The sequence below is a fragment of the Podarcis pityusensis genome (assembly GCF_964106645.2).
Source record: "Podarcis pityusensis genome assembly, chromosome: 2".
Classification (NCBI taxonomy): domain Eukaryota; kingdom Metazoa; phylum Chordata; class Lepidosauria; order Squamata; family Lacertidae; genus Podarcis; species Podarcis pityusensis.
Window position 1 is genome coordinate 59,346,883 of NC_138029.1, and position 13,800 is coordinate 59,360,682.

The 13,800-nt window shown below is 41.5% G+C and overlaps 1 protein-coding gene across 4 annotated transcripts; it reads left to right on the top strand.

Annotated features, from left to right (window-relative positions):
* The first annotated feature begins 5,696 nt into the window (after positions 1-5,696).
* On the top strand, positions 5,697-12,405 carry TXNDC15 (thioredoxin domain containing 15). Of its 4 annotated transcripts, none has more exons than XM_080996339.1 (6): positions 5,701-5,839; positions 6,160-6,542; positions 7,660-8,147; positions 9,125-9,288; positions 9,872-10,002; positions 12,144-12,405. In XM_080996339.1, the coding sequence occupies exons 2-6, from the start codon at positions 6,470-6,472 to the stop codon at positions 12,338-12,340; spliced, it is 1,053 nt and encodes a 350-aa protein (XP_080852465.1). In that variant the 5' UTR covers positions 5,701-5,839; positions 6,160-6,469; the 3' UTR covers positions 12,341-12,405. The 4 variants fall into 4 exon arrangements, with proteins under 4 accessions (XP_080852466.1, XP_080852465.1, XP_080852463.1 ...); XM_080996337.1 differs by having other exon boundaries at positions 5,703-5,839; positions 7,657-8,147; XM_080996340.1 differs by lacking the exon at positions 6,160-6,542 and having other exon boundaries at positions 5,697-5,839; positions 7,657-8,147.
* The last annotated feature ends 1,395 nt before the right edge of the window (positions 12,406-13,800 follow it).

Sequence of the window (13,800 nt, forward strand, 5' to 3'; positions counted from 1 at the left end):
TACCAATCATAATTAGGATGCTGGGCAATGCAGATAGTCTTAGTGGCCATAAACAGCAATACTGCCGCCCCACTATTTCTTGAAAGACTTTCAGAAATGTTATAAGACCACCTTGCATTAATTTTAGTGACAGTTCAAACCTTGGTTTGAGTGACTTCAGGTTTTTTATTTATCTGAACTTAATTTATTATATGTATGTTTTCAGCTTACATCAACAGACTTGCTCTGTAATTTGACAAGGAAAACATTTTTACAGTGGTATTGCATATAGAGGAGGGGTGGGGAACCGGATCAGATCAGCAGGCTGGATCCAGATCTGAGCCACCCTCTGCTGACCACTTTTGACCGGCAGATGTCATGTGACAGCCATTTATTCAAACTCCAAAAGGAAGAATCAGCAGCACACTCTTAAGTGCGTTCCTGAGACTTCCCTTCTTCCTTTGTAGCCTTGGCTTGAATTGAAGCTGCTACTGCTGCCGCAAAGACTTCTGCAGAAAGCAATGCTAATTGTACACCCTGTTTTGGCAGGGATCAGCTCCACTTGGGTGCTCTGATTGGGAGCTCCTGAGTGGAGCTGACCCCAGTGGTCTTTGCATTTAAAAGCACTAAATGCAGGTCTTGTTTGCCAAGGAACAAGTCAGAGCACACTTTAAGACTCCTGGTGGTTTCTTTGCAGTTGTGACTTTACCTGCCCCACACCTGTTACCATAAGGTGTCAGGTGTGAGGCAGGTGGGTGTGGCTTGGAGAATACAGCCTTGTAGGTTAAAATTGGGGATCCTGGTGGGCCCAATTTGTCTTGTGTGTTGGATGTTTCCCATCCTGATAAAGAGAAAGGGGATGTAGTTCAGTGCTTTGCGTGCAGAATGTCCAAGTTTCTACCTTAGCATCTCCAAGTTGGATTGGGAAAGACTTGTGTCTGCAATGTCAATAGGTGATATATAATGTCATGTGAATGGACTTCTTCCCCACCCCGCCCTACAGAGGAAATTTTTGGGGGGCTGCAGAAGGGAGGAGGACCTACAGCAGCTATTATTTATTTCATCTATGAATCACTTCCCACGAGGCATCCCAAAGCAATTTAGAATATTTTATTAGGTTGCATGTCACCCAGTGTAGATAATTGTGAGCTAATACCAGATTCTTAATCCTCTTCTTATTCTAGATTCTTATTCCTCTTGCAGTCAAAATTTTAGAGACATCCAGCTAACAATGGTGCTATACTATAGTGCTGCTCATGCCATTTATGTAAGGCACTTGATACAATTTTGCTTAAAATTTAGAATATGTAGGGTTATATCTGATGTATTGCTAGATATGTTGTTACGAGTGGTCCTCTTTAAAGATCTCAACATTTCTATGTATCGCTGTGATGTGGCAAAGTTCCAATATCAATAATAATTAGGGGGAAATCTGAACTATCAAAATTTAGCATTGTTCCTGTTGGCTATGGTAATTATGGTTCAGTAAGAGGCTTTTATCCAAACAGCTATATTTAAACAATTGACCACCTTGGTGGTCTACACACCGCTGAGTATTTACTGATAACAAGACAGAAAAAATGTCAAAAACTGCACCTTTAGTTATCATTCAGGTACATAGGGTGGGGGCAGAAACCATTCTATGATATATTTTTTTAATAGCAGCAGACCCCACCTTTTTTATGCATATCACAGCTGTTAGATAACTGTTTCAGGATAAGTTACTTAATATTCCATAAACACCATGAATTGAATCCAAATGAACTTACTTCAACAGAAGATCCAATCCCATATGGGTCCCATCTCCAATGTAAGATGGGAAGGCATTCACAAAGTATTTCATTTATGCAGGGACATGTAAGAGTGTGGATCAAAACTGAACATCTTTTTTGGTCCCAAGCACTGCATTTCATGGTGAGACAGAGACACACAGCAGATAAAAGAAAATTATGCGTGCTTTGTGTCCGAAAAGCAAATTGCCAATAACATGAACAATTGAAAGAGATATTTAAGAGCATGGCCATGCTGCCTGGGGTTGATGGGATTTGGAGCTCAGCAACATCTGGAGGGCCACAAGCTCCCCACCCATGATCTTAAATATCCCTTTCAATTGTTCAGGTTATTGGCAATTATCACCTATGAGTTTCTGATCCCAATGAAGCGGACTAATTTTCAAATAGATAAACTGCAAGATACAACTGCTAACCAAACCTGCCTTAAACAAACCTATAATTTCCAGGATCAAGTGCTTGGATAAAAGGGCTTTTTCTTTTTTGCATTTTTCCAAGGTTGTTCTTCATGTTTAAGTAATACCAAAAGGATATTCTATAGACTCAGTAAGAGTTTTTTTCATCTACAGTGACCTACATTCTAAGTTTGTTGTCAGTTATGTCATTGTAAAAACTTCCAAAGATTTAAAGCAAAATAAAACTTGCAAATGAGAGCACTTTAGATTGTTAACAGTGTCTAAAGGCAGATGGGTATCTTTCTGTACCACTTTCTGGCTTCTTTGGCATAATATCCATCTAATGTATAAGTTAAAACTTTTTGTCATGGTAGAAATAAATACAAAACCTAGTTTATTTGGAACATACAGTTGCAAACTGTGTGCGGGCAACTCTATTCTGTTTCGGAATTCTCATAAATTTTACATTAAAATGCACTGAATTTGGGCCTTTTCAAGTCTGCTGGGTAGCTATGAAAAGAAAGAGATGATGTATGAGAGTCTGGTTATCCAGCAGTGCCAAAGTAGGTTGTTTCATATGCTTCCCTAGATAAGTATAAACAATAATCTATGGACTATTCATGTTCCTTTGCTGCATCTCTCCCATTGTATTTGTTCTTGGATAAAACAATCAAACAAACTTTGGTTTAAAAGAAAATTTTACATGCTTAGGAATTTAATTCATGCGCCAAAAAGCAAGGCAATTGCAAGTTAAGCCACTCTACCCTAACTAACGAATCATGCTTGCAGAAAAATGCATTCTACAGGCTCTTACATTGTACTTACTTAGAAAAGCATTTTGATCCTAAAACAGCTTTTTGTTTTTAATGGATATTTTTTGAAAATGGAATTGAATTAACCTAAGGCCAATGATTGTGATGACTTGTCTATAATACATAACTCTGCAGTGATATAAAGTATTGAAAGTCACAATATCTCAGTAATTAGATATTGCCCCTGCAAGGTAGGTCATCTTCATATTGTTGATGTTTTTAGTTTGTTCCTAGTTTGTCCTGTAGTCCCATTTGATTAGCTGTCTGGAGAGGAAGAAGTAAAGCTCAGACAATAGCCTTGGAATTCAGTCCTTTATTATCTGAGACTGAAAATTAAGTTAACACAGAGATATCAAAAGAGATGAGATATAGAACAACATACTTGAAGTGAGCCAAACCAGTGAATAGAATCAGAGAACTGTAGAGTTGGAAGGAACCCAAAGGATCATCTAGTTCAACCCCCTGCAATGCATGGTCATGGCAGCCCTTCATTCTATCTGTCTGTCTGTCTCCTACCTACCCACCCAATCATGAGAACTTCACATGCAAACATGAGCAAGCACACATGAAAGACAGGAAGATAGCACATGCAAACATGATAATTGGCCATGCATGCTAGTTCAGTAACAACTGGAGGGCCAAAGTTTCCCTACTCCAACTGCAGAGCAATATGCAGCAGCATGCCCACGCATGAGCACATAGACTAGACAAACCACTTGAGGTAGCACAATGGTTTAACTTTAGTGTGTCTGGCTGTTAAACAGAAGGTTGGTGGTTTGAGCCTACACAAGGACAGCTGTGGGCAGGATTCCTGCATGGCCCTCAGCGTCACTTCCAACTCTATGATTCTATGATAATCATTTTTGTATGCAGGCTTTGGAATTATCATAGGCATATGGAAAACTATCTTATGCTGAGCCAGACCATGGGTCTATGTAGCTCAGCATTGTTTACACTAACTGGATTTCAGGCAGGGTTCTTCCCCAACTCTACCTGGAGATGCAGAGGACTGAACCTGGGATCTTCTACATGTAATGTAGATGCTGTAAGCCTGTACCACAAAGTTATGATCTTCAAATGTCTGTAAAATAAGTTTCCTATATTGTGCCTCACTGGCTTCCATTGGAAGTTATTTCTATGTACCGTATTGGCCTGAATATAAGCCTCACTTCTTTCCCAAATTCCGACCGTGAACAGTTAAAGTGTGGCTTAAATTCGTGACCTTACAAAAACTGGCTTTTACAATATCACTGCTGAAACACATACGGTAAAATGGAACAGGTGTGAGTGCCAGCGGAATTTTAAGGGAGCGGCTTATATTCGGGTATTGTCGTTTTTCTCTCTCCCCCACCCTTGAATTTTAAAGGTGCAGCTTATATTCGGGCCAATACCGTAATATAATTAGAATAAAGGCTAATTAGCATAGATATCAGCACAAGACAGTGGGTGAATCTTTGGGATAATCTAGGGGTCCTTTAGTCATGTCACTGTAGAACATTGCTTACACGTGAAGACTACAGCAGCTTCAAATATTAGAATCAAATCGGTTCTGCTAGCTCCATGTTGGAATAACTGAGCATTTTACAGGTTAAGTGTGGTCACTGTTGGTCAGATCCTAGCCAGTATAATGTGTGGTAGAAATAACCAAATAAATTGGGTTCCTTAATATTATCACAACAGTATTTCTTAGAAGTTATTTTTCTTTCATAATAATACTGAGGACAGGAAATATTGTCAAAGCACCAAAATAGCCATACATTTAAAGCAGATTATTTCACTCAAAGAATTCTGGGAACTTCAGTTTGTTAAGAGTGCTGGGAATGCTAGTGCTTTGAGGGGTAAACTATAGTTCCCAGGAATTTTTGGGGGGAGGCAGTGTGTGCTAAATGTGATTTAAATGTATGGTGTGTATGCTTAGTGTCCCTTCTAAGAGACAAAGCTCCTAGTTCACTGAAAGGGAACATATTTTGCATGTAAAAAGTTCATTTTTAACATCTCTACTAAAGAGCTCTGCTTGCCTACCTAAAGGCATAAGTTGTGTTAGGTAACCACTGGTCATAGTTTCTTCTGCTTTATCACATTCCGAAAGATCTGCATTATTGCAGTGGTATGTTTTAGAAGGAGACCACGTTATCGTTGCCAGCCAGCACACTCAATATCCGAAATGTTTACTGCTGTTGTCTGGGTGCAGAAATTGAATCTCCTTACAGCAGGTGTTTTGTTTGTTTTGCTGCTGCTGCTGCTGTAAATGAACCCAACTTTAGGAACTTCTACTCTTCTACGACACTGATACTGCAACCCATTTACAGAGCCCCAAACTGTATGAAGATGTTATTGCTGTGTCTTAATTAGGGGGAGGCGTTCAAGCTAGATCAAACTAACATCAGCTTCCGTAGAATCAGTAGAAGGCAGGACTATATTACCGTAAATAAATTATTGCCTCTGCAGCAGAACACTCGCCTGGAGGCTGGGCAAAGTATTCTGCGGGTTGTAAACAATGTTGCCGCCTCGGGATGCAGAGTGCTGCGGAATCGATTTTGGTTTAATGCTTTAAATACTTTCAATTTGCGCCAACTATCGTAAATTCATTGTTATTGCTTGGCGTCGGCAGTGGGTATTGTTCTTTTTCCTTCCTATGCATTTAGCAGCCCTATAGCGACCGCTACAGGCTGCATTTCCCATGCAGCCAGAGCTGCGCAGTTCTACGCTTCCTTTTCCTTTCAGGCTGCCTCATGTATCGGGGAGACGCCCGGTTTCGAGCCGTCCCTTTTAGACGGCCCCTCGTCTGGTTTGGATTCCGTTTCCGGACAGACCCAAGGTGGCAGCCACAGGCAAATCGAGAATGACAAAGGCTCCTCCCACGGTAAAAATGGCCCCGCATCGGGGATCTCTATGGGGATTGCCACAGGGAAGGAAAATCCCGATTTTTATCTGAGCTCTCCTTAGTTTAGATCTGTGCTGGGGAGACAAAAGTACCAAGGCCAGGATTGTCACAGAGCTCTCTGCCTCAGTCGAACTCTCTTCCCACCCTCGTAAGTTGGTGGCAGATAAACTGAACTAATAATAATAATAATAATAATAATAATATTTATACTCCGCCCATCCGGCTGGGTTTCCCCAGCCACCCCAATCTGCAATACGGCGATAATAATAACAAGCACTTTATTTCTTCTTGCACAACAGTTAGAAAACGGGGTAGACAGATACAGTGCTGGCAAATCCTGACAAGGGCAAGGTCTTGGGTTTCTGCACTGCCGCCTGCCGCCGAGCGAGGCACAGTCGGGTCCTGGAGAGAAACAGTCAGGACATCCGGTCCGCCAGCGGACAAAAGGATTCTTCAAGCTCCATAGAGTTTGTTTGTTTTCGTGGTGCCCCGGAAACGGAAACGAGTGGAGAGCGGAAGCGGCTGTTGTTGGACTGGACCTTGTTTTCCGGTTGATCCGCCGGGTCTTTTCCTTGCCCCCCTCTCCCAGCTCCCCCCTCCCTTGCGAGGATGATGGTCTTGTCCTCGCGCGGGCGGGGGCGGGGCCTCTGGCTGGCCTGGCTGCTCGCAAGTCTTCTTGCAGGTAAGGAGGGCTCGGTTGCTATGGTAGCACCGCCGGGGGAAGGGGCAGCTGAGCGGAGATGCTGAGGACAGGCTGCGCGCCTCCTTCGTGCACCTGTGGGGAATGGGGGGGGGGGCGAGCCAGCTAGGCTCGCGTCGCCACCCCTTGCTGCTGCTTCTTTTTTAAATGCTTTGGAGAAGTAGGAAGCAACTCCTCTTTCTCCCGTTTCTCTCTCTGGAGAACAAACAAGATAGGGGAGAAGGTAAAATGTAGTCTTGCGCTTGTGAAACTTGCAGGCCTACGTGCGACTTCGTTTGATCCAGCAAACCAAGCGCTGCTTTAGCGAGGCTGCATGCATGCTCGGGAGCAGATGTCTAAGTGAAAGATCTAGTGTTGTGTACTCTTGTTTTATAAGCTTGAAATGTGCTTGCGGGTCCTAGGGGATTTGGGGGGGGGTGAGGAAGCAGACCATACAATTCTGAAATTGCCCACCCCTGCTGTAGTAGAATATGTAGAGTGGTAGCCAAAGCTGAACTTGTATTCTTGGGTGGCAAGATTCTGGTTTTTTGTTGTTGTATGTTTCTTTTCTGTACATATCTTGGATGAGGTCTATTTTCTACAGTACAAAGAAAGACTTCATAAAAAATGACACTGGGCTTTGGTCAACAATACAGTGGTACCTCGGGTTATGTACTTAATTCGTTCCGGAGGTCCGTTCTTAACCAGAAACTGTTCTTAACCTGAAGCACCACTTTAGCTAATGGGGCCTCCCGCTGCTGCTGTGCTGCTAGAGCACGATTTCTGTTCTTATCCTGAAGCAAAGTTCTTAACCCAAGGTAATATTTCTGGGTTAGCGGAGTCTGTAACCTGAAGCATATGTAACCTGAAGCGTATGTAACCCGAGGTACCACTGTACTGAATATTTCATGCCACGCTGGTATTTATGGTGAGGTGAGGGTGGCAGTGGTTGCTGCAGTGTGTGAGCCTCACTGAACGGTTTGCTTTCTTTGAGCCCCCTCAATTCACACATTGGATTATAAGTTCCACCCACTGCTGCGTTGTTGCGTTGAATAAAGATAGATGTACTCCTATTGTTCAGCACTAAATATGTTATATGTCCTTGCATTTTTTGTAGCAGTAGCTGAAATGGAAGAAACCACTGACTCGCCATCTGAAAAGTTAAGTGAAACTGCTGTACCATTCGCTGTGAAAAGCAGTTCTGTACCTGCAAGCAGCGATGGGCCTAAAGAATCGGTACAGTACAGGACTGCAGAGATAGCTGATGCTATGATGGGTAGCAGCATACCTGCAGCTGAGCCTGTAGTTCTGTCAGTTGTTCCAGGTGAGTCCAAGGAGAGACATGTCTTGGAGCATGACACCGGCACCTGTGATGCAGCCGTTGATGGTGAATGCAGTACGCAGGGTATTGTTTCATTTTTATCTCAACCTGGGTCTCCTATACAAGAGCAAGTAATAGATTCACCTGTAGTTCTGGAAGCAGTGCATCCTTCATCAGGAGAGGACTCTAATAGCACAGATGGTATGAAAACCCCAAAAGTGAATTGTGAGGAAAGAAACATTACAGGGATAACAAACTTCACATTACAAATCTTGAATATTTCACAAGTAAGTGGAAAGCACTCTAATTGATTTTTATATATATTTAAATTATTTTAATTTAAGAGTTTTTTTCATTTGTCTTCTTATTATCAGAATTTTTTGTATAAATGTGGATGGCATAACTTGCTTGAATAAAATTATTCAGGAAGAAAAAGGATGGATTCTATGTATATTCTGTATTTGTTTTCCTCAAGCCTAAATGCTGCACCTTATACTACTTCCCTTACATCTCACTTTAGACCACCTCACTTTTTCTGGCTGGCAGGAAAGATAGTTATCTCCCTACCCTCTGGTGGGCCAAATTTGGCAGGTGGGTGTGGGAACAGTTGTGCATAGCCAAACTGAACTCTCTGCAAACTGCCACACACTGCTCCTTTCAACTTCTGATTTTGGAAGTTGAAAGGGATTATGGGGGCTGCTTCAAAGAGCAGTCCTAGGAGGGAGAGGCAATTTCTATTTCACGGAAACTGCGTCTTCCTCCTTAAGCAAGGTGCGTTCCTACTGCTTATCAGCTGATGCCTTACTCCAGCAAAGAAACATGCCTTGCTCCAGTAAAGAAATAACCAGGAGGTTGCTTAAGCTGTTGGTTGCTCCTTTGGAAGCCCCACTCTTACCAGTATGACATTGGGTGTAGGGTGGGTGTGTGGCTGAGCAGGTGTGGGTCCTCCAAAATAACCTGGCCGGCCAAATTTGGCCTATACCTGCGATGAGGTTGTGGGTTGTGTCTCTGCTGATGGTGGCAAGTAGGTGAATGTCAAAATATCTCCTGAACTTCATGGTTGCAATGAAAGTTAAAAGCTCCCTAAGTCATTTAAAAACTGTTGTGCAGGTAATAAGTTTTTTAACCTGAATTGACCAAGTTCACCTTGCACGTAGAAGTACTTCATCGCCTTGTTGAGATCAGGATAATTAACGTGAGCAATACTAAGTTAAATAAGTTCCCATTATGCCTTTAAAAAGTCACTTTTCTCCTTCTCTTGCAGGATTTAATGGAGTTCTTAAATCCAAATGGCAGTGACTGTACCTTAGTCCTGTTTTATACTCCTTGGTGCCGTTTCTCTGCCAATCTGGCTCCTCATTTTAATTCTTTGCCCCGAGCATTCCCAACTCTTCATTTCTTGGCATTGGATGCCTCTCAGCACAGCAGGTAACTTTTATATCCCTCTCCTTTCAGGACTATTGTACCATCATGTATTTTAAATCGGGGTTAAGCAAATGTGCAGAAGAGGACTTTTTCTTGAAAAGTGCATTTTAATTGAATAATAATTTGTCTATAAATTTATTTTCCAAAATTTAGTCTGTTTTAATTGCATACATTTTGCCCAGTTCACACTAATCCATGTATCCATTATCAGCACTTAGCAGAAACAACTGAAGAAATTTTTGTTCCCACAAAGTTTCCCAGCTGGATGAAGATGTCTCTGCTAAGGCTGTCTACTTTGTCTTGTTTTTAAACTCAACTTCTGTTTTCAACTCTTTTTAGTTGTTTTTATTATACTTTGTACATTGCCTTTGGCCATATATGGAAGGCAATTGATTAACAATACTATTAATTTTCTAGAGTACCCATTTGAGTCTAAAGTGTGTTGTGACCAAATGAATATATTTCTTCTGCTAAAATTAGCTATGGTTCCAATTTTGTACTGAAAAACACTCAGTTATTTTATCATGGGGTTAAATGCAAGACATATTTAACAAAGCTAACTCTTTGTTATCTTATGTCTTCACAGTTTATCAACCAGGTTTGGAACTGTGGCTGTTCCCAACATCCTTCTTTTTCAAGGAGCTAAGCCAATGGCAAGATTTAACCATACAGATCGAACCCTGGAAACACTGAAATCTTTCATTTTTAATCAGACAGGTAGGATTTATTTACTCATTTATTTAATATATTTATATTCCACCTTCCTCCCAAGTTGGGATTCAAGGCAGCTTACAGCATTTAAAAACATCAGTTATACAATACAGAATAATAAAAAGAAACTCATTGACAACAATAATTAAAATGCACTTCAGCGTATTTAAAACCAACAATTAAAATACAATTTGTCCTGACAGCAGCCCAGTGATTAGCATCATCTGTACCTTAGTTTCCAAAGGTTTGTCTGAACAGGAAGATCTGAACAGGAAGCCAATCTAATCTCTCTTAGGAGGGAATTCCACAATTTGGGAAGAGTCGCAGAAAATACTCACATGTTACCACCAGTCATGCTTCTGATGTTGATGGGACCAAGAGGAGGTACTGACCCAAGGGTCTCAGAACCCAGGCAGGTTCATACAGGGATATTTCGGGTAGCCTGAGCCCAAGCCATATAGGGCTTTATAGCCATCACTTTGAATTGTGACTGGGAACAAACCAGTAGCTAGTAAAGTTGTTTTAACAGTGGGGTAACATGCTCCCTGGAACCAGCACCAGCCAGCAGTCTGGTTGCAGCATTCTGGGCCAGATGAAGCTTCTGAACACTTTTCAAAGGAAGAGCCATATGGCGTTTGTTACAGTAGTCCAAACAGGATGTAACCAAGACATTTAACAGATTTTGTAGTCTGATAGCCACATGCCTTGCTGGATAAGTCCAAAGGCCCATCTAGTCCAGCATCCTCGTTTTACAGTGATCAACCAGATGCCTATGGGAAGCCTGCAGGGAGGACCCAAGTCCAAAAGTACTCTCCCTGTTTGTGATTCCAACTTCCAACTTCTTGTTGTTGTTGTTTAGTCGTTTAGTCGTGTCCGACTCTTCGTGACCCCCTGGACCAGAGCACGCCAGGCACTCCTGTCTTCCACTGCCATACAGCTAGTTTTAAGATGTTTATTGTATGATCTCCAGGAACATTGAGTTACAAGTTTTGGGAAACATTTCAGCCTTAATCAAGGTGTAAGATTTTGGGGCAATACAGAATAAGGCTCCATGTCCCAGGTACATTGATTTGGGACTAAGGACTATTGAGCACAGTAGGGATGCTTCTGAGTAAAAATGTGCCTGTGGGACCTGCAATAAAATGTGATCTGGAGTGCTTCTGTTTGGTGTTACAGCAAGCCGGCCATACTTTGTTTCAGGGGACATTCTGTTCTGTTCTCTCTCTCCAGCCCTCTCCCATTTTCCACTCTTTTTTCCAATGATTGGAGCAGCCCCAAGCATTCCAATCTCTCCCTTTTCTTTCTCAGTAGCTCTGAGTAGCCATCAACTCAGCACCTGAATATGTTATTACAGCCAAATCCTGTCCTATTTGGTAAGGTAGATTAAGAATCCTTCAGCTCCTGTGTGGTGGCAAGAATTGGGAATGTAATAGGTATCGCCTGGAGAATGTAGGTGATACATGGGGAGAATGCAAGAGGAGAAGGGTAACTGTTTCAACAGTTATCTCTTCCTACCTGTGTTAGTAGTGGAGGAAACCCAATGTCTTATGTGTTCTACAGAAGATGGGATAGTAAGTTGGGATCCACTTTGATTTTTTCCTTACATGCTGCAGCGAATAATAAAGAAAATGAAGATTGAAATAGACTTACATAAGCAAGCTCTGGTCACCAGACTCATGAGAGAAAGCAGTAAACCTTTCCCCCTACCGGTGTGTTTACAGATCTTTATCTGGGCATAAAAGGGAACTTGTCAGTCGAGTTTCTGTTGCTTTTCCCCTGGGAAGCTGAAGAACATACAACTGAAATTGTAGTTGGCTAATTAAGAAGCTGTTATTAAAATAGGAGTTGTAAGCTTTTGTACTGGTACATTTTCAGGGAGAGGTGGAATTAGAGCTGTTTCCAAATGACACTAAAATGCTTAAATTTGAGAGAGTCATATTTTACGTTACAGTTAGAAATACCTATTTATTTAATGCACCAGGAGGCTATAATTCAAAAATTACAGAGCTCTGATGATGTTCTAGCAGCTGGTAGTTTAAAATGTTTAGTCCTAAATTTAAAATTGTAGGTGCTTTGTGCAAATATCTATACTTACTGTTGATTCTGTTCAATCTTGCACCACACTAATAATGAATACTTTTTTTCAGGAATAGAGCCCAAGTCTGATGTGGTGGTAACTGAGGAAGATCAGGATGGTCCCCTGCCTAGCACACTGACTAGAGGCATAGACTGGCTTCTCTTATTTTCTTTATTGTTCCTCATCAGCTTTATCATGTATGCCACTGTCCGGACAGAGAGCATCCGGTGGTTAATACCTGGTCAAGATCAGGAACATCAGGAATGATATGTGAACTGAGAACTTTGTTTTCAGAACAAGCTAAACAACATTAAATTAAATGGTGGATCGACTCTTTGTGATTTCTTGTTAGGCAGGACCCTGTATTGGTAATCATACATCACTCAGCAGAACTTCCTTGTGATACAAATATGAACATGCACAGCTGGAAATTGTTCATAAAGTTGTTATGAGGGAATGACAAAAATATACCTATCTGATATGCTTAAGTTTTAGGAACTGTGGGGTCTTTTGGGGGACATCTGATGATCCCTAGTAATGCAAATGGATTGCTGCTTCATATTTAAAAAACAAGGATGTTATGCATCTGTGAAAACTGTTGCAGATGCAGACAGTTCTAATAGGAAAAGATCAGGTGTAGGTGTAAGATGCAGCTTTTAGAAAGTTTCCTGAGCCACCCCAGATGGTCATTTTAACTATGCTAGATTTGGAGCGGCAACAATTGACCCCCATGTTTTCCCTACACACGTTAAAAAAAATTAAGTAGGGAATTTGTAAGAATTGGCTCTCTTGTCAATTTGATGCTGTCACACATGTGGTGCTATGATCACAGTATTTGGATGACAGTGCTGCTGCTAACATGTCAGAGCTTTTAGTAAGGTTGCACTGACCACTGATACATGAACTTGACATTTATTTACGGCTGAACTGGGAATAATATGTTTCAGCGTTCTAAAGAGTCAGAAAACACAGAGGAATACACATACATCATAATAAACATACTTTTTACCCCATAGTCCATGTTTTGCAATGTTAATGTAATTTAAGCACTATTGTGAACTTAGTTAACCTTGAAAGGGTGTATCTCTGCTTGTTCATGTTACTGTTCTTATTTTGATGTGTTATATAAAATAGTATGACTTTTTAAGGGTAGCCAATACAATCCAATGAAGCTAGCTGCATTCCACATTTTGTACTACAGCAGCACCAAAGTTCTATTGCATTTTAGAAATTTCTGAATCATAATAAATCCATTAACATCCAAATATCCTTTTGGGCATCTTCAGTGGTGGTCTTGGCATGGTTTTCAGTGTAGAATACTAAAATGCTTTAATCACACAAGGCACCAGAAACCAAGAAATATCTAACGAAGCAACTGTAGGTTACATTCAGCTCTGGAGATGGCTGTGGTCGCTGTCTTCTGTCCACATTGGCTGAAGTTCAGGTGCATTCATCAAGCTGGGAGTTGGGTGTACAAGTTGCTAGATCCTTTGCATCCTTCAAATGTGCAGATGGGAGAATTAGCCGTGCATTTGTGGCGCAGCTATTGCCCTGCAATCCTTCTGCAGTGGCAGCAGACTTCCTTCTCTGTGGTCAGGTAAACTTGTGAGTTGTCTGCTGAGGGTAATGCAGATGGGCAAGTACAATAGGAAAGTCTGTTTTTCTTTCAAGAAGCCCTAGGCAGTAGGGACAGAGCCAGGTGCTGAGAAAGGTGGTAGCTGTTGTGG